We start from the raw sequence: 26,263 nt of genomic DNA, 5'->3' as shown, positions 1-26,263 counted from the left end.
GTGCTGAATCCCCTTTCTCTCTTTTCTGGTGACGTGGAGACATGAGCCTGATGAGAGAGAGAGAGAGAGAGAGAGAGAGAGAGAGAGAGAGAGAGAGAGATGTAGGCTATTATTGACTGAGACATATTTCTTTTATCGATAAGCTTTAGCACAACATAGCAAAAGAGCAATAGGGCTTTGGTCTCGCGCAGGTAACCAGTGAATGAAGGATGCGGTATAGGAAGACATCCGCCTCATGATGATGAACATGTATAAGCACTGCTACAGGATACATTTTATTGTTGTGTGTCTTCCACGTGTCTTCTCCTCCTCCAGGGACAAACAGTGGGATATTTTAGTCGCCCTCCCCCCGTTCACCGCCAGGTAGCCTGCTAGAACTCACATCTTACCAAAGGTAGACGCCAAACTGACGTAGGAGCACCCGTAATTTGACGTGTGTACACCCCCCCATCGCGACCACACACACACACACACACACACACACACACACACACACACACACACACACACACACAACGCACAAACCAGCCCTCCCGATCAGCAGTATTTCCTCTCCTTGGCAGACGAATAACGCACAGTTTCTCGCTCCTTCCATCTCAGCCAGCTGTTTCTTAAGGAATAGGCTAACCAGAAAACAAGGGAATTTCTTTTTGTTTTTCTTATTATTACAAAACATTTCGGAGTTGTATCTGCTTTCTTCGGAGCATCTAAGCTGTTTGTAGTCTACATAGAATTTTTTTTTTTTTTTCTCATCTGGTTGAATTTCCTCTGAGATGGAAGTGAGATGTCGTCCAGCGGTGATGTGTTGTGTTTTCGCCATCCTCTTCTCCGTGGTTCCCCGGTCGCTGGAGTCCTCTTACAGGGACAGACAGTACCTGAACGAGTGGGCAGTGGAGATCCCAGGCGGACTGGCCGCTGCGGAGGGGATCGCCAGAGAGCTGGACTACAAACTGGTCCGACAGGTAGGCACCAATATCCCGGAGCGGCTACCAAAACTAAAGCACCCGTTTAGACATCGACAAAATAAAGTCTTATAATTATTCTAAAACGATGTGTGTGCAGGCAGTTGTAATGGATATTATTTATTTGGCGTAATATCAAAGCAAACTGGGACCTGAATAATGTCTCATTTTAATATCAAACATCTAATTTAAAAGCAACTCAATAGAAACCATAAAAGCAGAATGAATCATGAAATGTAAATGAAGCCTGAAGCCTACAATATCAGCTGTGGAGCCAGCCAATAGCTATATTAATTATTATGATTTGCTCGATGAGAAGACCATTTCGCTGGAAACTCGTTGCTTTTATTGTGGCCCAAAAGCACTTAGTAGCCTACATTTTCAGCACCCTGCTAAATTAAAGAAGGATTTAATCAATCCATGACTCACTGTTGACACACTTCTGATAACTCTGGTTTTCATTTCCCTGTTCTGTATGTCCCTGTATTTCCCATCATTTTACAATGACTGATGCTGTCTTCATCAGACATGGGTCTGAATCGTAAGGGCAGCTCATTAATATGAAACCTGTAGTTAAACTAGCTCTGAACAGCAGCGGCCAATGATTATCTGAGCTGTCGAGGATACGGAGGCACACTATATGCAGTTTTCTTTCACTGTCAAAACCATAATCACTCAAATATAGTTTTTATATCATATTATATTCATTTAAAAACATTTCTGTATAAAGAGCTACATGTCATCAAAAATGTCAACTGTGGAATGGACACATTGTGACTTTACAGGAAATACTTTACTGCTTAGCAGTCCATATACTGTAACATGCTTTACCTTCGCCAAAGTACATGTAATGCATCCATAAAACAAAGCATACACACATGTAGGCCCTGTACACTGTGCTTGGTTTGTATTCAATTATAATTAATAAAAATTAAATGTGAAAATGCTCTATGTCTGCTATAATCTGATTTCCAACTATGTAATACTTAATAGAAAATACCACACAGTGTATCATAGATAAAATAAAGATAGCAATTGAGATGTAACACTGTAGTGAAACATTTTACTGTCTGAATTGAATTGTTTTCTTTGTTGCTCCCCCCAAAAAAATGGAATTCCTGAAGCTTTTTCTGAGGTATAATAATATTTCTAGACTTGTGTGACAGGTCAGCGACCAGATGGCTGGTATTATGTCATTTCCTATCAAATGCTCAGCCCGTCTCATGATTACCTCTCTGCAGATCGGGGCCCTGGAAGACCATTTCTTGTTCAAACACCGCAATCATCCTAGCAGAATGAAACGAAGCGCCAGCCATATCACCAGGCGGCTGTCGGAGGATGATCGGGTGAGTGGCCACTTTTAGCTATCAGCTGGTCCTGCTCTGTGCACAATCAATTTGTCTCATTTTAAAAGATTGAATAAATGTGTCCTCTTGTCTGTGTTTAGGTGTTGTGGGCAGAGCAGCAGTACGAGAAACGTCGCAGCAAGCGAGCTTCCCTGGGGGAGTGCAGGGACTGCCCAGTGGATAAGCTGTTTGATGATCCCATGTGGAACCAGCAGTGGTACCTGGTGAGTCTCCAATAAAGCCTGAATCTTACACACAACACAAAGGAGCAGATTGGGCTTGTCTGCCACAGCATTGATTGAGAAAGTAGGCTACATGGAAAAATCAACAAGTGCTCAACAACTAAACTAGTTCTTGCTGGTTTTAAAAATCTTTAGAAAATATTTGAACACTGTACTTTCTAGAGTTCCAAAACCCACAGATTTAAATTGATGTCCAGGCTGCTGGTCATATGTTATGCACTTCTGTTGTGTCTGGTTGAGCCCTCTGTTTGCATGCAGCTGGGCTGTCCTCCCCTGAGACTCTCTGAAGCCCTTCGACTGCTGGACAGCTCCACACTGTTCACTGCTCTGTCCTCACAGGGACCTCATGCCTCTAGCAGGAGGCCACTGAGTGTGTGTGCAGTCTATGTGTGCGTTAGGAATGTATGTGCATTTGTACGTGCACAGGGCTGTGTCAGAAAGTCCGTATGCATGCATGCATGTGTGCAGAAATGCAAAGACGGCAAAAAAACATGAAAACAATGAAACAATAGCATGCTATTAAGCAGTTCTAGTCAAAAGAGCCATTTGCTTAATTGGTAACAGTCTGTGTGGAGATGAGAGGGGTGGAGGGACTATAATCCAGCAGGATGGAGTAGAGTAGAGCGCCGTGCATTATGTCCCAATTTACCCTGAATAGGACAGTTTAGCCCATCAGAGAACAGTAGATTGTCACAGCTGTGCATCCCCTTCCAGATCCATTATTAACACATTCACTTTATTCTAATTGTAGGCTGACCCCACCATTTACCACTTTGAATGACATCTTTACTGACTTTGATCAATAAGCTTGGATTGAACTCAGCAACTGTCCCATTGACAGTTTATATAACAGTGGTTGGATGGAAATGGAGTGAATATGTTGGATACTGCTTGTATATTTTTTTATCATACCAGATCAAACAAAATACATTAAGATAAGTTACTCCATTGGGGCTGCAACTAACAATTTGTTAAATTGCAATGTTTAGTCCATAATATGTCAGAAAATAGTGATAATAAATGTAAATGTAAATGGACTGTATTTATATAGCGCTTTTCTAGTCTTAACGACTACTCAAAGCACTTTTACATAGTACAGGAACCATTCACCATTCACACACATTCATACACTGTGGCCAAGGCTGCCGTACAAGGTGCCACCTGATCATCAAATAAACACCCACACACACATTTACACTCTGATGCGCAGCATATAGTATTATAATAATAATAATAATGATAATAATAATAATAATAATAGTGGACAGTCCAAATGTATTTATTTACAATGACATAAAATGAAGAAAGAAACAGCTAAAAAACAAGTTAAAAAATGAATGAAAAAAAGTTGCTGATGTCTACTGATTGACTGATAATTTGTTTTTAGCTCAAAACACCATAATCAAGCATAATTCGGACCAATTATCATAATATGTTGCTGTAATATAATATAATATTCAACAATATATTCATGCCAACATACCAAATAACAAGTCATTTGATTTACTAAACTTGCTGTAATATATAGTCTGATTGACAATAAATCAGGATGAAAATAGTTGTTGCATCAGTGTTTGTGTGTGCATTCGGAAAAGTGAGAGAGATTCTAATCTATGTTCTCTCAGCTTCCACTTCGCCGCACCTGCGCTAACCAAACATGAGTCACACGCTTGTGAGGAATAAGAAAACAAATTGAGATGAATCATTTTTTTCCGATGAGGGATGATGAGACTAATGGAATTGGCCTTAAAGTGCCGCTTAGTGTGTTTCCACATCAGCCCTTGTCTGTGTCACTGGAAGAGCCACATTACTGTAAAGTAGATATAAAGCATCGTGATTCATTCTCCTTGTCTGTCCATTAAATGCAAAAGCTATGTAGAAACAGGTCAAACGTTGGAAAGAAAAAACTGTTTCAGGTGTGAACTTCAAACCGACCACCTGCCAACCTCTAGTATTTGCAAATAAAGACGCACAAATGATAATGAGGCAAAGGGGGAGAGGTTAGAAGACAGTGACGTTCACAGTGTGGGGGGGAGAGCTAGGCCTGAGAAAAGGATGAGTTTCTTTATCTATCACGAGTGAGTGCCTGATAATTTCATCAAGGAGTGACTCATACTTGAAATTCCTCCTGCCTGCCTGCATGGCTGTGTGTGTGTGTGTGTGTGTGTGTGTGTGTGTGTGTGTGTGTGTGTGTGTGTGCGTGTGTGAGAGAGAGAGAGAGAGAGAGAGAGAGAGAGAGAGAGAGAGCGCATTCATTGCTGTGCAAGTGTCAGTCTGTGTTAATTGTGCATCGAGGGATCTCAATGTGCTATGGCGTGTGTGTCCATTCACTTGTTTTATATGCGAAGCTGCAGAGAGACTTGCATAAGCTGCTGTGTGTGTGTCTGCTGTGTACCAGTAAAATCTATGCATGGCAGGCCACTGAGAGCCCCCTCAGCTGCTGCCAGCGTCAACAAGTGAGTCATTTGGTGTTACACCAAAACAGCCAAGCTGTACATATGAGCTGGACGGGAGAGAAATCCTCTTTAGCAAATTGCTATTAAAACACATTGTGTTAAAGTATGACATCTGCTGTGTATTTATATTGAGATTTGTGTTGTATTCGCTGTCAGCTGGAAGTGATACTGTCAAAGAGAAAGGGAGGTAAAGACAAGATGCTAGTGAGAGGATGGAGTGAAAACAGGGAGTCAAAGTGGGAGCCAAGGAGAGGGAAAAAAAGGGTGATACATCAGAGGGATGAGTCACGTCTTGGGGTGGCGTTCCGCAGTGTCTGTACATAATGCGCAAAGAGCGAAGTGAGGTTTTTTTTTAGTCCCAGCTGTCTCCATCTCTGAATCATACTCCCCAAGCAAGCAGGCATAGGCCCTGCTCACTCTCCCTCACTCCCTGCTGATTTTCCATTTAAAGCAGGCTCCCTCACTCACTACGTGTAATATTCTATAGCCTTCTTAATAATCCGACAGGGTGATTAAATGTGAGTTGAGCCAGAAGAACTGTGGCTTGAAACACAGCACGTCTTGAGGCAGTGTAAGGCATCTTGTAGGTTAAATGAATTGGTAGATTTGCTGTATTATTATACAACACAAAATACATGCAACCATTATGACCCTCTGGCAGCAATCTGCCTACAAATCGGAGAGCTTTAGGAGAGCACTCAAGCCCCAACAAGCCAACAATCAAGTACTGAATTTCTGTAAAGGTCAGTGGAAGAACAGGTTTAGAGAGCTGGAGGACTATGGCTGACCTTACCCTAACATATATGATAATAAAGCCTGTTTGGAGCTTTAGAGATAATCTACACACAATTTAGGTTGAATTACAGATGTGTAATTTTGTACTTTTGTCCCTATCTTCCAGCAAGACACACGGACTTCTTCTTCGCTGCCAAAGCTGGACCTGCACGTGATCCCTGTGTGGCAGAAAGGCATCACAGGAAAAGGAGTGGTCATCACCGTTCTGGATGACGGGCTGGAGTGGAACCACACAGACATCTACTCCAACTACGTAAGACACCGTTTCCATGGAGACAGCCTCCGTCGTCTGGGTCTGCCGTTGCCATAGCAACGCTGCTGGTGACACCTTACAAGGCGATTCATAAAGACAGTAATAGATCTTCTAGATGATAATGTCTGCATATGCAAGAGCTTTTTGGTTTTTGATTCCTGGATGCAAATTGGGCATTTTGCTGTGATGCTATTTTTGATGTGAATGGCTGTACTCCTTGTATTAAGGGAAGCAGAATATGTAAATATTTAGTTTTTTGACAGTCCAAAAGGGGATCCAGATAATAACAAGCTGGTGAAAGTGAGTGTGACTGAACGGGAGCTCAACAAGGTTTCATTTTGGCATAGTTTCTCCTGTTGAGAGGAACTGTAAAAGCCTTAAAAAGCCCTATCTGTGGTTTGGTTTCAAACTGAGCTGATGCTCTTAGAAGCCGCTGCATTGCCTGTGCAAAAGAACGGAAGAGGAAGAGAGGGATTGTGAGAGAGAAGGAGAGAAGGAAATAATGTAAGACAACAGGGCTGATGGAAACAACTCACACTGTAATTAAGTTAATGCTAATTAATCAAAGAGGCTCAATCATCCGAGACGCTCATCCCTAACAATCAAGGCATATGAGCGGCTCGCATTTGCATAACTCAATCGCAGTAATTCTAAAACGACAGTCACAGGCATCTGATTTAAATCAGATATTAAAGCTTTTACTGTGAACCAGAAACTGAAAGGAAGCATTCATTCGGATTTCCTCTTTAATAAAAAGATAATTTGTACATTGAAATATATTGTATAGTGTAGGAGAATGATGGAGAAGACAAAAACAGAGGAAAGACATGACTTGCCATACCACATACATTGTAGCAGTGTGTCAAACTAGGACACAACCCGTCAGGCAAAAACACTTTTTCAAGAAATCGGCATCTTTTAAAAGATGGTTGTTGACAACCTTATATCCTCATTGTCATTCAATATGTGTCGTTTCACTATTTAGACACAACACTCTCTCCTCTTGTCACTTATCATATGTGTCTCCATGACAGCAGATTGGCTCTGACAAATGTGTGTTTAGAGCCTTCGTCACTGATGTACTCTGACGTCAGCTTATTTTCTGTCTGTTGTTTTTTTTTTAAAGGATGCAGCAGCCAGCTACGATTATAACGACAACGACCCGGACCCTTTCCCCAGATACGACTCCACTAATGAAAACAAGTGAGTTAACTGTTGAGAGGTGACATTCTCACTTTACCTGGACATTTTGTGGCTTGGGCTTGGTTATTACTGGTTGCATCCCAGTGTAATAATAAATAAGAATTATGAAGGCAAAAAGTAGTTGAACATATTAAGCAGACTCTGCCAAAGGAGTGGAAGACTCAGGATTCAGTTTACTGCCTCTCGTGCTTCTCCTCTCCAAATCTTTCTCCATACCTGAAATGAATGACTCACCCTCTGCAAGCTGTCACATACACACACACACTCACACACACACACACACACACACTTCTCTCTGCCAACAGCACTGTGCTCTTTTGTTATCAGTATACTTAACAGTTCAGAGCCTATAATTCTAGATGGATGATTACAGAGCCACACAACCAGAGAACCTCCATGACCCTGTCATTACGATTGATATTTTCTGCATTAAACATGACCTTTTTAATAGAGTAGTTACGCAATCAAACAATAAAGTGGCCTTTTGTAATGAGTTTTGCATCGTATGAAATAATAAGGGCGGGTAAAACAGTTCAAAATAACCATTAGGGAAACACAATGCAGTGAGATTCCTGCCAAAAGCAGCACAGCAGAAACTTTTATTTGTATGTAAATGTATGTATGTATAGGTTTGTATAATATATACAAAATCACACCCGATCACTCATCTGACTTGATGAATGTATGGAACTTATGCAGGATTAGTGATAAAAGCACAAGTTCATGTTTCAATTAAGTATATAATAAAAACATATACTGTGTAATTTTGGTTCATAGACATGGGACCAGGTGTGCTGGGGAGATCGCTATGCAGGCAGACAACAATAAATGTGGTGTTGGGGTGGCATACAACTCCAAGGTTGGAGGTAAGAGCTATTTTTGAGCATTCTACATCCCAATAAATCTGTGTCTGTGTGAAATAAGAGACTGGTGACTGAGAGTAAAATTGTTATAGTCCTGGTTGCTGTCACTGGTGTGTGGGATTTAAATATTATTACTCAAATCAGTGTAAAAGATCATGAAAAATAGAAGCATAAACTCTGAGAGCTTTTGTTTTCATACTGATAGAATTGATACAGTAAGCAGGCAGCGATACAGGTGCAGCAGCAGCAGCAGTATTGGCAAGGCAGAGATGGGGAAATGTGCAGCTTAAATAGACAAATTGAGGAGGTGTGTTTGGTAAATGATACGGAGAGTGAGGCATGTTACGTGTGTGTGCACAGCGGTGCAGTTCAAGTTGACTGCCTAAACTAGCTCGCAGGCGTCGTCCCATTAGGGAAGGAAGGTGGAGATGTGATTTTTTCAAGATAGTTGCATATTGTTGCTCTCCAAAATTACTGAGCTCTAATCCACCCAAACAATAGATTATAAAATATAATTATTATATGATTAGATAGAATATTCGGTCTGCAACATCTGAAGGGCCAGAGTGTTTTTCAGTGCATCTTAAAATATGAGCATGGCAGATCAATACTGCCCTAAAACAAAGCCATTATATTCATAACCTTTAAATTAAGGGCTTTAATGCATTTCATTTTCTCATTTTCCCTCTCTGAGTTAGTGGATTGCAACATTTGATATCAACTTTACTTCATCCTTACAATGTGACCGTAAATTGATGAAGTTCCTGCATCTCTCCGCTCAGGGATTCGAATGCTGGATGGGATTGTGACTGATGCCATCGAGGCCAGCTCTATTGGGTTCAATCCAAACCATGTGGACATCTACAGTGCCAGCTGGGGACCCAACGATGATGGCAAGACAGTGGAGGGCCCTGGCCGCCTGGCCCAGAAGGCATTTGAATACGGTATCCAGAAGGTAAATGAGAAGAGAAGCAGTTTGTATTCACACTCAGCTGTTGTGATCTTAGATTGAGATTCCTAATGGGAGCTGTTATCTGCAGCATTGATGGGAATCAGTACAGAATCAATAAGGATAATGTATTCAGCTGCTACAAATAAAGCCATAGGTCAGTGTCAACAAAGATATACATTAGACAGTGTCTATTTTATGCTTGAGTTACATAGAAGTATCAGAATTGGGCAGTATCTGAAACACATCTAGCGTTTCTTGTCGTCTTCATCTCTCTCTCCGTCTGGTCTTCCGAAGGGCCGTGGTGGAAAAGGCTCTATCTTTGTTTGGGCATCAGGTAATGGTGGGCGCCAGGGCGATAACTGTGACTGTGACGGTTACACAGACAGCATCTACACCATCTCAATCAGCAGTGCCTCCCAGCAGGGCCTGTCCCCGTGGTACGCTGAGAAGTGCTCCTCCACTCTGGCTACAGCATACAGCAGTGGAGACTACACCGACCAGAGGATTGTAAGTAACTACATTATGTCATGTCAAGTAACTTTAGGTAGTCTTGTCATTGTTATTCAATGTTATCCTAACACTTGCACTTTGCCTGCTTGCTTTCAGACGAGTGCTGATCTGCACAATGAGTGCACTCAGACTCACACTGGAACATCGGCCTCTGCCCCCCTAGCTGCTGGTATATTCGCTCTGGCACTGGAACAAAAGTATGCAATACTGCAAATTGAACACCTGTGTCACATGTGATATTCCCAATGAAATCTACAATGGTCTGCCTCCCTGTCTGTCTTCCCTCCCTCAGCCCAGATCTTACCTGGAGAGACTTGCAGCACATTGTGGTCTGGACCTCAGAGTTCGATCCTTTGGCCAATAACCCAGGCTGGAAGAGGAACGGAGCGGGGCTGATGGTCAACAGCCGCTTTGGTTTTGGCCTTCTCAACGCTAAAGCCCTGGTGGACCTCGCCGACCCAGCCTCTTGGAAGCATGTGCCTGAAAAGAAGCAATGCATCGTCAGGGATGATTCTTTCCAGCCCAGGTATGTGAAGGTTTTACACCTGCTCTCTTCTACCTTTTGATTTTTGTGTGTTGCTTTGCCAATCACCCACGATTTTTGGCCACTGTTTTTTTTATATGATACACATAGCTGCACAATACAGCTTATCTCTCATATATGGGGTTGTAACTAGTATACATAATAATGGTGTGGTATAATTTGTGACCCAATGCAAAACTATTAAAATTCACTGTTACAGTCTACGCTTACATTTTCACATACAAAGTATCTATTTAAGAGCTAGAGACAGAGCTCTGTTTCCTTCTGTCCTGACATTTTAGGTTCTAAAAAAGCAAACAGATGATCTGTGTTATTAAAGACGCATCTGTTGCTTTTTCGACTGCACTCATAAGGTTAACAGTTCTTAATCCTGGGAGGTCTTCCTGTGCCATTAAAATGAATCAAAATTCATTTTTAAAAGAATTCATGACTCTCATTCATAATTACAGCTGAGAGCATTTAAATTTGAGGTCAATTATCAATTCTGAACACTTATAAATGGTAATTGTTAACAATGGGATTAAATAACTAAATCCAAAAGCTGCCAACAAACTATGGGAAATAATCCCCCCCCACTTCTGTTGTCTCAACAGATGTTCTGTTTGCATTCCTTTATGGTTTAATGAACCAAGAAGATTGAGGGCTAATGCTCAGCTGCTATACTTTGTCCTTGAAACAGCCTTTTGATTTCACATTGTTCCACCAGTAAACATACGGCCAACTGAGTTCTGTGTTCCTTTAAGTTTCCATTTTGCAATTTGCTTTGGATTATAAGACTCAATAGCACCAATACCCAGATTCCCCATTACCTTGCTACATCCCTGTCTAATCCTGAGGATTTGGCTCTACATTTCCGTCAACGCTTAGTGGTCTACAACCCCCTCCAGCTTTATGCCAGTTTGAACACGGAAATCCTTTCATTCATGTCTGGGAGAGATGGGGATTAACTGTTTTTGCAAATGAATGACCAAAGCTGTCTGTGCATCTTATGTACGCTGGTGATGTCTTAGATATTTCCAAAATGTGGGATTGTCATTGAACTATATAATTTGTGCAGTGGTTGTAGCAGTATTTATTTTTTTTTTTTTTAACTCTGCTGCAGTTTACCAGACCTACGAACAGTAATGAGAAAATGCCAGGGAACTACCAGCAGAGCTGTTTGTGTGTCTCATTACCTGCTATTTTAATGCATCCCACAGGGAGCTGAAAGCAGCAGGGGAGATCACTATAGAGATTCCAACCAAAGCCTGCGCAGGGCAGGAGAACGCGGTCAGCTCATTGGAGCATGTGCAGGTGGAGGCCAGCATTGAATACACCAGGAGAGGGGACCTGCACATAACACTCACCTCCCCAGCCGGTTAGAGACGTGTGCACGCGCGCACACACATACACACACACATACACACACACATTTGAGTGAATTAACCAAGTTCTTAACTGATCTATCTGTTTTGGGTTTTCCATCAGGCACAAGCACAGTGCTGCTGGCTGAGCGGGAGAGGGACACATCCTCTAATGGCTTCAGGAACTGGGACTTTATGTCTGTTCATACATGGGGAGAAGATCCTGCTGGTACATGGACCCTAAAGATCACAGATACTGTGAGTTACACACATATTTGGTGAAAGAAGATATTTGGCTCTTTGTTGTTTGTGTGTTTGTTTGTACAACTGCTGAGCTTCTGGCAGTTTTTCCTAAGATCCAACCAACATTATTTTTTGCTAACAGTCGGGCCGTATGCAGAACGAAGGTCAGATTTTGGACTGGAAGCTGATTCTTCATGGGACGTCAGAGAAGCCAGAGCACATGAAGAAACCTAGAGTGTACATTCCCTACAATGCAGTGCAGAATGACCGCCGTGGTGTGGAACATATGGATGACATGATGGAGGTGAGTACAAGGCAACAGAATGTAAAGCTAAAGGTTCATGACAAAATAAGCACCTGATTTAGTTGTAGAGGAATGTGTGAGAGTGGGTATACGTTGTGTCACGTTAACATGTAATTTCATATACTGTAGATGTTGTGTCATGTCATAGAGAATTAGACTTACAATTTATACTTGATAACAAAAGGAAAAGCCAAGTGATATTGTCACATTATCCTTCTTGCATTTCTATGAGCCTGTATTCAGGCAATGCAGTGCTTTGAGTTAAATGTAAGTGGCAATGCTAACATGCTGCTTTTAAGCAGATATAATGTATGACCATGTTACCTTCCCAGTCTAGCATGATAGCATGCTAACCTTTGCCAATTAGCATGAAACAAAAAGTACATCTGAGGCTGATGGGGACGTCATTAGTTCATTTGAAATGAATTCAAGGACAGAGCAAATGTGTAATAATATTAAATACATTGCAGTGTTAGTATAGAATGCACAGTGACATATTGCTTATTGTTTATCGTTGTTTTTTATGTTGTCACACTGTGAATCATGTTTTATTTCACAATTTTCGTCACCCACCAATAACTCCTCCTCTCTGTCTGTCTGGTGACACAGGAGCCCACACAGGCCTATCCACCTCCAAAGACTGAGACTGCACAAGATTCCCTTCCTTCCAACCCAGAGAAGGACCCCAGAAAGCCTTCTAATCCACCCTACTCCCCCTCCATGGCCCTGCTGCGTCTTCTTCAGACGGCCTTCAACAGGCAGACCCCTGCCCTGCAGCAGCCCCAGTCTGTAGCCAAGCCCTCCTCCACCTGGAGGAAGCAGCAGCCGGGCCAGAGCCTCTCTCCTCCTGCAACAAGACTCCCCTCTCAATCATTGTACCAGGCTCTGGACATCATCAACAAGTACCGGGGCCGGGCCCCCGAGGACAGTGTCTACAGTGATTACACGGATGGCTTCTACAGCACCAAGCCGTACAGGCACAGAGATGACCGACTGCTGCAGGCCCTGTTTGAGATGATAGATGATGACCGCAATTGAAGGCCCTGAGGAAAGGGGAGGAGCCGAGGGAAGAGGAGAAGAAAGATATAAGATTGGGGGGATGCATGGTTACGTGTTGGTTGGGGAGCAGAGGAACAAGGCGAAGAGAAGAGAGGAAGCAGAGGGATGGGATCGGGTATTGGATGAGTGGAGGAGAAGAGAAGAAATACAGGAAAGAGAACTCTTCCACTTAGTTCTGCAAAATGCTGCATACCTCATCTTTTTATCTTGATTTGCCAATCACCATTAATCTATTAATTCTGTCATTCAGTCATGCAAAATTCCCAGTCCACACGTGATCCAAAACTTGTTTAGGGCCTCTCTGCTACAAAATGTATCTCCATGTAGTGCAAGTGAAAGCATTTAAATCATAAGAAAAGAGGGGTAGGCCTTGTCTCTCTTCTCTTCACTGCCTGCTTAAGCATGCCACCTTTAGAATATAAGTTTTGTATAAGTATCTCTATATAATCTATATATTATACAAAGACAATGATTGTAATATGGTTTTGAAAACACATCTAAAATCTTCACTTTCCAAAAAATCTTTTCCATTTCTATTCATATTGCATATGTTTTATTTTCAATATGTTTCACACTATTATGGGACACCTACTCACTTTGGAGGTAAAAAAATCATCCTTAAAAAACTGACATAAAGTCATGAAATTAAAGTCAGCATACATTCAAAATGAAGCAAAATCCAAAGTCAATCCGCAATTAGATATGTTTGACCTGTGTTGACAAAAGATTTATTCTCAGGGTGTCAACAGAGCTCAAGAAAGTAACAAAATCATATTCTGGCCTCTTCTAAGTATTAAGAGAAATATATTGTGTAAAATATTATATACTATAAAAGTATGCAGATGAGACTATACAGTTGTACCAATACACTATTATAAAAGATAAAACATAAGCAACCTCTACTCTGGTAATAGTAACAACAGATAGGATTTCTTTCAGTTGGAGAGTAGCGATACATTCAAAGTGGAGGAAAATTACAGATTAATCTTCTTTGTGCTATTTGTTTAATTTTGTATAAGTACAATGCTGCATTAAATGAAATATTTTTCTAAGGATCCTCATAGTTTATGGAAATAATATATACAGTATCGAACCCTTGAACAGTTTATTTTCTTGTGGCATAGTTCACTTAATATCTGAAAAATCAAAAATGAGCACTGCCAAAATATTTGCTGTCAAAAAGCTTCCGTGTATTTCAGTGAAGGTGCGAGTGGCTAACATGTTGTTTGTTTATCATCTGCAATATGCCAACAACAAACAGTTCCTTGAATCCTTGACAGAGTATTGCATTACAATTACTTCTCTGGCATTATTTATTTGATATTAATGGACCTATTACATTTCAGAAAAGGACCAGAAACTCTGCAGAATAGGGAGCTCTGCACCACAACCTTCAAGCACATTCATCTTAAACGCCTTAATATATGCTGTAATAAATGTGCATACTCATCACCACATGGTGTAGATCAATTTACAGATGCTGGTTTAAGTGTTTATGACATGAATAGCTAAGAATCCTCTATGCAGAGTCTCCAACCTCCAGCCTGGAACTGCCTGCCCCGCTTCTCTGCCAACAAGGTGTCAGGAAAAAGACGATGTTTGGGGCAATGCTTCACATGCACCCTGTAATTTATCCATTCTTTAGTCTAGCCCGTGCTGTTTACTTTATGTTTTGTTTTTTTTCAGTCCAAAGTTGTTTACACAAACCAATATTATGTTGCAATTTCTGTATCGATGTACAAAAAATAATGACATTTATCTTAATAAACTGCAAAGTGACCTCGTGAGTCTGTTTGAGCCTCTGGCAGCACTAAAGTAACAAACTGTGGTATAATGAGAATGTAGTGCTTGGTGAGAAATTTAAATGAATTTGAATTAGAGTTTTAGTACTTTTGTCAATGGATTGTCATGACATTTTGTAGACATTCATGTTCCCCAGAGGCTGAATCCTAATGACATTTGTGATTACTTTACTTTTCTTCTAGCCCCAATATCAGGTGAACTTAGTAAACATTTTATCTATGAAACGTCAGCATGCTAGCATTGTCATTGTGAGAATGTTATCATGCTGATGATGTTAGCATGGCTACAGACGCATAAGAGTCTTCCAAGTTTAAAATTGTGGATCGTCCCCAAGCTTGAAAAAAAATTAATTTTAATAAATAATGGAAAACAACGCTCACAATCACTCAAACACATTCCTCAAATTTCATCACATAGAGTTCAGCAACTAAATAAGGATCCACCTGAGGGCTTTTTATTGATAAAAACATATCATTGACACTATTGTACAACTTGTCTTTTTAATATCCTTACAGAATATAGCATGATTCTATATAATATTTAGAAACTTTTTAAAGTGTGTTGTGTCCTGATATTTTCTACTGACTGTTATATTAAATTTCCTATTTAGTGCCTCCACCTTGTGGACATTAAGAATATGACAACACCCTGCTGACAAACTGCAGCCTGGTTTAAAATACTTAAGTCTACCTACTTCCGACTAACTCTCCTCTATACAGGATCATGAAACACTTAAAATCATGTGTGAAGTAGGACTTCCTGTAAGAAAAATGCATTTGAGGAAAATATGAGCATTTATTGAGGTTGCCCCAAGAGTTTTTGAGTGATTAACCATTGTCAAGCGTTAATCGAATGTTAAAATCTACTTCCCTCTTTACTGTATATTAAGTTCTATTGTGTCTTATTCTCCACTCCTCAGCTCCTCCTATTAGCTCAGACTGCACACACATCTGGTTGCTTTGGTTTTTCTCCAAAACTGAATACTGCAGAAGCCTGAGGGGGGAACGTAAGGAGGGGAAGGAGGGGAAAGGGAAAGAAGATATGTGAAGAAAGGGGAGTGGAAAATATTGCAAAAACAAGGACAAGAAAGAGAAAGAAGGAGCAAAGTAAGAAAATAATCACTGGCGGAAAACATTTCCAGGAAGAGACAGTTTGAGCAGAAGAGAAACAGAGAGAGAGAGAGAGAGAGAGAGAGAGAGAGAGAGAGAGAGAGAGAGAGAGAGAGAGAGAGAGAGAGAGAGAGAGAGAGAGAGAGAGAGAAAAAAAAGCAGAATTTGTTTTGGCAAAAATAGTGGCCTCAGGCAAAGGTTTGTGTGTTTATCCACCAGCAGGTCACAATATGGCGCTATTCCCATTCTTCAAGAAGCCCGCAGGTCAGTACAACCTCAGCCACTGCTCCACCTCTTCTGCTCGTGTCATATCAGGTTGTTTTCCCCTCACTTGTCATTGATTTATGACTGCTGTACTTGTACATGCTCAGTTAAAACATTACCGCTTTTATTAAAAGTTTTGATGTGTAATGTGATCCTGAAAATGTGTCCAGGAAGGCGAGAATATGTTAATTCAAGAACTTTTGTACATTTGTCCCACATCTCTTGATTGGTGAAAAAGCATACACATCAGGGGGATGTAAAGTGGAAAATATGAAGATAAACATAGATCTACATTCACTCAAATGTGCTTTGGCTTAAAGTTCTATCGCATGTAACGTGTAACTTTTGGTTCAGAGTCAATCTCTTCTCCTAAATCTCTGACACAAATCAACCCGGTCTGCCTTCTGGTGTATTTATTTTTGACACAGTTTTACTATGTTGTATATCCCAGTTGTCATTGCTTGGTCATTTGATACGTCTTTTGTTTCCTATTATGTCATCTTTTAACATCTTTGCTTTAACATCCTTCAACAGACTACTACCCCATACGTTTAATGCATACACATTATTTGGCCTGTTAAGATCAAGTAAGTTATATCTAATGTGTATACAGCCTATCAACATCACATGGGCTATAGTAAACAGCGTATAAGCATATAAGTATTGCATATGCTTTAAAGTTTACATTATGTGTGCAATCGCAGGTTGCTACACTGCCAAAGGGTGATATTTTTGTATCAGCACATTCTTTTCATATATGAGCTTGGGTCTTTTTACCAGGGTTTAAAGGAACATTTATAAGTAATAAGTGCTTACTGGAAGAGCATAACAACATGTACTGGTTTCATATAATTGCATAAACATGTGTGTTTGTCTTTCAAACAGGACCAGTCAGAGTGACCAGAATACAACTGGTTCTGCACTGTTTTCTCCTGTCTCTTATCATATGTAAGTGTGCAGAATAATTTGTTTTACTCTAACTGTAACACTTTGTCCCGGGACACTAAATGCACATAGAAAAATGTTATGTAGATCCTGTCCTGTCCTGTTCAAAAAGGTCTATTTTTTTTGCATTTTGTCTTGATTGTGACTGATTATTATAAATATTCCAGACACAGACATATAGTGAAAGTTTAAAAGTAGCTGAAATAAGGCCAAGCTGTCTAGTCTACCATCTCTCACACACAAAAAAACTACTGTGGTGTTAAAATAAAAAAATAAATCAAAACATGTTTTGCCCCTTCAGACTTCCTCCATGGACTTAAAGCCGCTGTCAGTGTGGAGTCGTCTCATCCTATCTTTCATTCCTTGGGAATGGACAGGGGAAGAGTAACGACAGACATGGCAGTCATCAAGGCAACAGCACCAAAAACTCCTCTGGAGACCCCATGGGGTGCTCCTTTAGTGTGGGGTGACACCCGTAAATCAATTTGGCGCAGGGCTAAATTTGCAAATCAGGGAACCCATACAGGTCTGCTGGCCGTCGTGCTGGGAACTTATGCCCAGTTTGTTCGACGTTTCCTCTCATCAGCTGAAACCCACTTTCTCCCTGGTCAGATGGTCACCTACTACATTCTCACGGACAATCCCCGCTCTCTGGATCCTCCCATCGAGTTGGGGCCAAAACGACAGCTGAAGGTGGTTCCTGTTGCAGAGCTGCCTGGTTGGGATAGATTGGCCCGTCGCCGGATGGCCCTGCTTGCTGATGCTATCAGGAACCCAATCGGCAGCGAGGTTGAATACATCTTCTGTGCTGACATCGATCAGGAGTTTGTGGCCCCTGTGGGAGAGGAAATCCTAGGAGACCTGGTGGCCACATTGCACCCACAGCTCTATGGGATGCCACGAAATGCATTTCCTTACGAAGTCGAAGAAGTCTCATCAGCTTGCGTGGAGGAGGATGAAGGGGACTACTACTACACCTCTGAGTTGTATGGGGGGTTGGTTTCTGAGATGTACAGACTGGCTCGAGCCTGTTCTTTGCTCATTTTGCAGGACCAGGCTAACGGGGTAATGGCCAGGGGCCTCGAGGAGAGCTACCTGAACCGCTACTTGATCGACCACAGGCCAACCTGTGTGCTGTCCCCAGAGTACAGCTGGTGGGACTCGGCCCTGGCTCCTGATGTGCTTGTACAGAGGCTTGTCTCTTTGGGAAGGAAACAGAAAAGAGAATCAATGTAAAATGAGGGACATAAGGGTTCGGCTGGCTGAACGCATTGAAGTATGGATGCAGATCTCATTCCCACATGAAGAACTACTGTTTTTAGTTGTAAATTTCCTTTTGGAGAAGGTCTCTGCTCAAATATTAGCAAACAGTGTTTTGAAAGGACAGGAGATGAAGTGAAAAGATGAAGAGAAAGCACACATTCCAATCGTCTTTATTCAATTCATAATTTCCATTTCATTTTCTGTTCTATTGGCCAATAAATGTAGCCTACAATCACACCGAAGCAAACTGCCCAATCTGCTCTCAATTAAAGGCCCATTTGTGTGAACAGGATCTCTGCATGCTATCTCCTCCACAGCAGACAAAAAATAAATTGACCTGTCTCTTTAAACAAAGCACTGCGCTCTCCATTAATACCAGCCTCGGAGATACTGCTCTAATGGCTTTGTGGTCAGCAGCGATAAGAGTCAACAGTGTAAGAGCACACTTTCCCTGCAGTGGCCAATCATTAAGTGGAGGAGCTGCTGTTTTGAGTTCTTTAAATACCAGGTGGGGGGAAAATGGATACAACGAGATGCTGTTTCTCCAGGTTGCACGTGTATAGAAGCTTCAGCAAAAGCTAAAATAGTTTTAAAATGGGTGAAACTGGGTCAGGTTCATTACAATTAAAAACTGTTATTTTCCCCATTATCTGTTGGAGTAAAAGGTAAACTCAAATGACTGTGAGTCTGTCTATTTCTTTATCACACACACATGCTCCCACATTAGCTCTGTTTTCTCTTCCTTGTGTGCCTTGTTTTAATGGGAGGGTTAAACAGCAGCAGATGGCTTTTTCCCACTGCCAACAGAATCTGTCCTCAGGGCCAGATCGCCACGTAAACTCCATAGACTTCAAATAATCCTTTGAAACTAATCTTTAGTTCTTTTTCTACAAAAATCTAAATTTCCACTGACACTTGCCTAGGGCTGGGCATCATTCAAAATCTTTCGATCCGGGGCCAATTTCGATACCTCCATTTCGATGCCGGTTCCTTACAGGGATACTTCAATGACCGTGCTTCCCTCCCTCATGTCCCCCTGAGACTTACTTGCCACACAGATGTGTTAATGTGGGCCCATTATCAGTTTTCACGTCATTCAGGTTATACATTCTATTCAAATTTGAACTAAATTGTGATATACAGTATATATATATATTTATGTTTTCTGTCTCATAACACCCTAATTCCACATGCTCCTAAATATAGATTTGCTTTGGCTTTGTTACGAATAACTCGGTCATCTAGATAAAGGCTTTTTACATAGGCTACCTGATCCATGCTGACTACCCCTTCTCATGCCATAATGGAAAGCAGTTTCAAGAAATATTGGTTTAATCCCTGTCATGTGGTGTCACTGATTTTAAATGAGCCTATTGGCAATATATAACCTAAGGCAGAGGAAGAGGCAGTAATCCTTGACATACACAAAACTATACACACGTAAGCCTAATTTCTATGAATAGCAACTACTAAATCTTAATGTGTGAAAGATAGAATGTCCCTTGTGCAGATGAAGAGGACAAACAGGCCTATATGTTGCTATACAGAAGGGATGATATTTGAGGACATTTGCCAATGGCATATGCGCCATAGAGGAGCAGAGGGTCAAGTCAAGTTGATGTACCTGGCATTTGGTGATGTTTCTTTTCTAAATACAAAGACAACATATTATTGACAGCCCTTGGCCATTAGCTGAATATAATTATTACACAAATATAATAATTTGTGGGTGAGCAAAGCCGTTTTATTTGCATAACAGAAGTGTAATTTATTAAGTTTGGGTGACGCTAAATGAAACATTTTGCCTATGGGCTGCTCTGAATAATACAGCCATATAGTTCGGTGGATTTTCAACAATACAATGGTGAAAGATGAGTTTATTCTGATTATTTCATGACTTACATACCATAATACTATAAATGTTGATGCTGCACCTTATTTCATACAGTCTATCTGCTGTACACTTAGCAAGGGAGAACATATTGGTGACTGCACAAACGAGTAGATTAAGCCGGTGAGTCCACTTTTTCATCAAACTATTTGTGCTGTAAATCTGTCCTTTACATTTTAAGCTAATTAATATGGGGACTACCTGGGAACAATGAACACATATAGAAAATTATACAATTAATCAATTTATAAGTGTGATTTTGTCCTTTATCTACATCCACAGATTGGCAAAAAACATATACTTTCAGTCTTCAGGTCACCTGTCCTGCATGTGTTTGCAATGAGGGAAGAAGTTGGAGCATCTGCATAAAATCCAACCCAGGATGTTGCTGTGAGGCCAAAGTGCTAGCTAATGAGCCACTGTGCCACAGTCATGCCTGCTTATTAGTGTCAGTTACAGGCAGACGTGTATAAAGTACTAGAGACCCATACTTGAGTAAAAGTACAAGTGCTCTATCAAAAAAGTGACTTGAGTAGAAGTAGAAGTGCTCTTCAAGCACCACACTTAAATAGAAGTACTATAGTATTTAACATTTTTTGTACTTAAGTATTGCAAGCAGTTTATTTTAAAATCTACTACTCAAGTACTGAAAGTAAAAGTACAAGTATTGTGTTATTTAGTTATTAAAGAAAGCAGTCAAAATGTTGAATATCATATTGTTTATATTATGTCAAATGTTTAGCCTAAAGCTGTAGCCAAAGGAATTAACAAATATTAATTATATTATATTAAAAATAACAAATATTTACAAATACTGAAATAAAATGTACAGTTATCACACTGTGCAAGTAAAATGAACATCCTCTTCAGCACAGTAACGATTAAAGCCCCAAAAAACGTATCACACACTAGCTAGTAACGTGTGATGAACAGGAAAGTTAGCAAGCTAGCAAAATACAGATAAACTAGCCGCTTCACATCACAGGGTCAAACGGTTAACATTCAGTACTCATTGCACACTGAAACAACTCAGGAATAGCTTACTCTGCTTTAACAATAGCTAAATAGAAAGAGTACTAACTTACATTGTCTCTTACTTCTGAACGGGCAACCGTAATGAAAAGAAACACGACGGGATCTCGGGGATTTCTTACGAAAATTATGTAGCGTGAGGAATTCACAACAGTAACGAGTAATGATGCAGCACATAAAAAATGTATCAGAGTAAAAGTATTAAACTCATTGAAAATATGAACTCAAGTAAAAGTGGAAGTAGGATAAAAAAATAATACTCCAATAGAGTACAGATACAGCCTTTTAGTACTTAAGTAGAGTAGTGAAGTAGTTCTACTTCGTTACTATACAGCTCTGGTTACAGGTCACTCAGGTAAGTCAAACTGCTGGAGACTTTTTCAATTATTAGTCACGAGTACTGTAGGTGTTAATCAATAAATCATCATTTAATTCCCCTTCACTTTAGTTGTGTTAAACTATACACAATAAGTTAGCTATGTTCCAACATTGTAGAGGTTTTACATATTAAGGTGAACTTTCATATTGAACCAGTTACGTTCTCTAGTTATGCAAATATCCATTTTTTGTTTCTTATCTGCTACATACTGTATATCCCACAAACCTAATTCCGAGATACTTTGATTAGTTTAATAAATACTTCAACAGGCCAAGATAAGTTGTGATGTCAGTGTAATGTTCACTGTGTGACGAACTGGTAATGTAGATAGAAAGCTAATACAATAATTATCACCAATCATTAGCAGTATCTGCATTAACTGTTTTTTAAACCAACAGAAACACCTGAACCTATAACCAGACACAAAACAGCAAAGTTTAACAAAAACAAAAAGACTCAGTTTACCTCTTTAGCAAAAAAAGATAAACAGTTGGTGTTCATCAGAGTTACTTTTCATTCACATAATACATAAAGAACCTTTAAATATTTACACATTATAGTGGGTGTGGGTAGCACTACTTGTTAGTTAACTTCATTAGCATAGTAAAAGATCACATGGTAAGGAGAAATACAATTTTTAAGAAAGAGCAAATTCAAATGTAAACATTTGATCTAACAACAGAAAAAGGGCATCTTTATCACTGTTGCTGATTTCAGACTCCAGACTTTAAGACTCTGATTAGGACCAAAATTGGAGCCTGGCCAAATAATTCACCTATCAATGATTAACCTCTGTAGTTATTCAGAATTGCTTGTAAGGTAGAAGGATATTCCTGGTATTACACAGAACAATGATGAAAAGTAATTTAGAAAAAAAAGAATCACAGAGTGGCAAAGGAGCATATTACATTTCCTCTGTGTTGAACACAAAATGAAACAATACGTATAGCCAGATTTGAAAGATAATTGTCAGTGGTAATCTTCATAGAAAACTGGTAAAAAAATTAAATAATGTTTTCACGGTTAGGTAATCCATAACCTTCCTGTGTTTAATGTTTGGCCCTAAGCAAAGGATGTGTCATTTTGAAGTATTCTTCTCTTGAGCTTTCATCAGGTGACACCTTCAGGGCCTCTGTAAACAAAACTCTAAAATGAATGAGTCCTATCCACTCAAAGGCTTTATTTAATTATTTACACAGGAGGCGACCTGTCAGACAAACCAGACCACCTCTGGAGTTAAACAGACTTAAAAATCGGCATGTGTTTAAACCAAGAAAAGGCTCAATACAAGAAATGTAATGCTCTGAAAAAAAGTTGTTTACAGTAACTACTGTAAATGAAGGGTACTCATGATATTAATGATCACAACATTGCATGCTGTTTTAGCTTTTGCATTCCACACATGTATTCATCTTTAAATTGACTGCATATCTGTGTGGAGCATCTTATTTTGAGAAATAGGAAGAATTTATGTGCGTGCATGCAGGTGCCTGCGAGTGTGTGTGTGTGTGTGTGTGTGCGCGTGGGTGTGACTCGTCAAGGGAATGGGTGGGGTGAAGAGCTAATGGTAATCTGCTGGATTCACACAGGCCTTTCCCCACCCTGCCCAAGGCTTCTCCACACCAAAACATGCTGCCCTAATCACCAGGTCAAGGGGACTGCCACTGAGAGATAGTGGAGGTGCAGCTCACAGGGGGACACACTTGTGCCCACTGTGCCAATGTCACATAACATCCCATTTCATTAAAGGGAACCACATGAAAGATGATTGTAGGCCAACACAGGCAAAGTAGTTCAAAAAGCAGATCAAAGAGAGGATTGAAAGCATAGTGCTTGATTTTACTATTCACCTCACAGTGTGCTTGTTGTGGTAGGCATTTCATTTTGAAAAATAGGAAGAATATGTACAAAAATGTATGCATACATATAAGCCAATATAGGCAGTAGTACCAATATAGTTAGTAAGTAGTTCAAAATCTTATGGTACATACATTTAGATTTTAGGGATGTGTATTGCAATACTTGCTAAACTGTATTTGAAGAAAACTGAGTTCACACTGAAGTATAGTCTACACAAGCTACATTTAACACTTTCAGCAGGCTAGAATTAATTCTAACATGTCAGCAAAAACACAGCAGGCAGAGGCAGTTTTGCCAAGAGGTAACTACATGTATACGCATGTGAGTGTGTGTGTGTGTGTGTGTGTGTGTGTGTGTGTGTGTGTGTGTGTGTGTGTGTGTTTGTGTGTGTGTGTGTTTGAGAGAGAGGCTATGGGAAACTAGTTGCTAGAATGTTTCCTCAAATAAGGCTTTAAAAGACCAAACATGACAACATAAACCCAGTTGTATAAGTGGCCTAAATCATAGGCCTATATTCTAAAGCAAGTGGTGGAATAAGTAGCTAAGATCAATGACTGTATTAAAAAAGTAAAAGTGGCATTATAACAGTGTAGAAATACTCTTTTACATGTAAAAGTCAATTTATAGTGTAACACTAAAGTAAAGTACCTCTAAATTCTTAATTACACCACAGTCCAAAGCACGATACATGCTATAACGTTACTGTAAGTTTACTGTGGTTGGAAAGTGAAAAACTAACAAGGTAGCAAATCAAGACTAATCCACTACTTTCAGTCCTGTGGGCAGCCGCTGTAGTCCCTCCCCGGGCCAGAGTGAGCACAGGGAGCCTGGGCTGCTAAAATGCTCCAGCCTCAAAGGGACGATGGTGGAGGGCTGGTAAAGATGGCGGCGCTCTCCGAGGATGGGAGGTACGGATTAAATTGTGGCCAACAGAGCGCAGATAGAGTCACCGTATTACACGTCAAATTGACCGAGACAGCGCTGAGAGCAATAGAGAGCTACCAAAATTGTATGGTGAGTGAAACGGCCGTTAATTTCAGTATAAATGAGCCAGGACTGTCGGGCTGACACAGCTTGTCTCAGCTGGGTAGCCCAGCTGCCACGCACAGCTAAAGCTACAAAGTTAGCTAAGCTGTTGACAGAGCGACTTTCTGCTTGTTTTTTGATTGTATTAGTCTTGTGTCATTAAATTAACCAACCGAAGAAGGTAAATGAGGCCTTGGTCTTAAGCTCTGGCCTGGTTTAAAGAACTGACAAATGTTATTTAACGTAGAAACCCTGTTGGTAAAGTTAGACGCTCTGATTAGCCAGCGTTAGCTCTTTAGTGTGAGTCCCTGCACTGTGCTGTGCTGGCTAGCCAAATCCATTTTTGCTTTCCAAACTAACGTTACTTTGACCAAATTAGGAAATATGTAATTTCATATCGACGAATACACTCGTCACCAGACAAGTTTGAGAAGAGAGTTTTAAGGAGAGTTTTAAGTAAAAGCTTAGCTAAATAACTAACATGAACTTTCATTCGACGAGGTTGTTTGCGTCAGTGGTAGGGTGAACATATGCGGATAAATTAATGTAACTTGATAACAAGTTAGTGGCGTTTCAAGCATGTTGGTGACTGGTCAGCTTACCATATGGTTAGAAGTTTTAGCTAGTTGGACAAAGTCGCATCACAACCTGGGAGGGGTATGAAGCTCACAGTCAGGCTCATCCCTTTACAGCCATTTAACTTAATTATAAAATGTTGCAGTCAAACGAGCTGCCACTCTGTAGCTACAGGATGTATAACGCTAGCTACGTTATGAGCAAGTGTCTCAAATGTGTAGGCCTACACGGGACAAATTTCTACTTTTTTGTCCCATTTACTTAAAGTTGCATGAGAGGAGTGGGCCAACAGTTACAAATATATGGTATCTGATATCAGCAAAACCTAATTTTCTTTTAAAATAATATATCTTGCTATCAGTGTTATTTTGTTCAAAATACAGTTTATTCATGTACGTTCTAGCTCTGGCCAAACTACCTCATCAAATGTACTGAATTTCACCCCTGAGCTTGACACCACCACCATTTCGAAGCTTTAGAAACTGAGTGTGCTAATACCTCACTGCATACCTGTGCAGATCAAATATAACTTTAATCTTTAACTGCTCAAATGGTGTAATCTTGTAGAAGTGCTACACAGGTGAACTAATATGGACCTCTGCAGTCTTGAGTTGCAGAGGCATGAAGCCAAGTTACCTGACCTTAAGTCTGCCAACAATGCCGTTGCATAACACGCAGACTGGGCCTAGGTCTCTGTTTAGGGCTGATGTAGCTTAGCATGGGGCTGTAGTGTTCATAGGTCTCTGACTGCATTTTATGGCACATGGTCTGTGTCTGTATGCCACACACTACTCGCATCCATGTATGTGAAACCTTTGCTCACTGCCAGCACAATATAATGAAATGAAATGTGGATCAATAACACAATTTAAAGTGATTTATTTAGTTATCCTAGTTTCAGACAACTGGAAAACCGAGTCGTCACTCAGTTGAAGGAATTCTTTTGTGACAGCCCATGCTACAACCTTATTGGATGTGGTAATGTTGGTCTGTACGCTGCATTGAACGGCAGCCTGCAATCTCTTGCTGACTGAGCAGCC

General features: G+C 40.4%; 3 protein-coding genes across 4 annotated transcripts in view; all 3 read left to right on the top strand.

The window, feature by feature from the left end:
• The first annotated feature begins 773 nt into the window (after window positions 1-773).
• On the top strand, window positions 774-13,074 carry pcsk1 (proprotein convertase subtilisin/kexin type 1). Its single transcript, XM_028576455.1, has 14 exons — window positions 774-962; window positions 2,204-2,308; window positions 2,410-2,532; window positions 5,908-6,054; window positions 7,181-7,257; window positions 8,035-8,123; window positions 8,903-9,075; window positions 9,367-9,579; window positions 9,679-9,779; window positions 9,875-10,108; window positions 11,326-11,483; window positions 11,594-11,727; window positions 11,855-12,016; window positions 12,626-13,074. Exons 1-14 carry the CDS (start codon window positions 774-776, stop codon window positions 13,052-13,054), a joined length of 2,334 nt encoding a protein of 777 aa, XP_028432256.1. The 3' UTR covers window positions 13,055-13,074.
• Window positions 13,075-15,831: 2,757 nt separating this feature from the next.
• LOC114553901 (globoside alpha-1,3-N-acetylgalactosaminyltransferase 1) lies at window positions 15,832-18,979 on the top strand. The gene is made up of 4 exons (XM_028575357.1): window positions 15,832-15,984; window positions 16,207-16,251; window positions 17,137-17,199; window positions 17,498-18,979. Exons 2-4 carry the CDS (start codon window positions 16,218-16,220, stop codon window positions 18,430-18,432), a joined length of 1,032 nt encoding a protein of 343 aa, XP_028431158.1. The 5' UTR covers window positions 15,832-15,984; window positions 16,207-16,217; the 3' UTR covers window positions 18,433-18,979.
• A 5,424-nt stretch (window positions 18,980-24,403) lies between these two features.
• The window catches only part of ell2 (elongation factor for RNA polymerase II 2), a 25,903-nt gene continuing 24,043 nt past the window's right edge, over window positions 24,404-26,263 (top strand). For both annotated transcript variants that reach the window (XM_028575355.1, XM_028575356.1), the window contains exon 1: window positions 24,404-24,635. In XM_028575355.1, coding sequence (XP_028431156.1) covers window positions 24,462-24,635 — 174 coding nt within the window. In that variant the 5' untranslated portion in view covers window positions 24,404-24,461. The remainder of the gene's footprint in view (window positions 24,636-26,263) is intronic.

The sequence above is a fragment of the Perca flavescens genome, chromosome 4 (assembly GCF_004354835.1).
Source record: "Perca flavescens isolate YP-PL-M2 chromosome 4, PFLA_1.0, whole genome shotgun sequence".
Lineage (NCBI taxonomy): Eukaryota > Metazoa > Chordata > Actinopteri > Perciformes > Percidae > Perca > Perca flavescens.
The sequence above is the reverse complement of the archived record's forward strand: the minus strand, read 5'-3'. Positions and strand labels throughout refer to the sequence as shown.

What these genes read in the sequence shown, in the direction of transcription:
- pcsk1 (XM_028576455.1), top strand. Translation starts at nt 774, where the DNA reads ATGGAAGTGAGATGTCGTCCAGCGGTGATGTGTTGTGTTTTCGCCATC. An exon ending in ATACAACTCCAAGGTTGGAG is followed by an intron (nt 8,124 to 8,902) that starts GTAAGAGCTATT and finishes CTCTCCGCTCAG; the next exon opens with GGATTCGAATGCTGGATGGG. An exon ending in GATGATTCTTTCCAGCCCAG is followed by an intron (nt 10,109 to 11,325) that starts GTATGTGAAGGT and finishes TGCATCCCACAG; the next exon opens with GGAGCTGAAAGCAGCAGGGG.
- LOC114553901 (XM_028575357.1), top strand. Translation starts at nt 16,218, where the DNA reads ATGGCGCTATTCCCATTCTTCAAGAAGCCCGCAG. An exon ending in ATTCTTCAAGAAGCCCGCAG is followed by an intron (nt 16,252 to 17,136) that starts GTCAGTACAACC and finishes TCTTTCAAACAG; the next exon opens with GACCAGTCAGAGTGACCAGA. An exon ending in TCTCCTGTCTCTTATCATAT is followed by an intron (nt 17,200 to 17,497) that starts GTAAGTGTGCAG and finishes TTGCCCCTTCAG; the next exon opens with ACTTCCTCCATGGACTTAAA.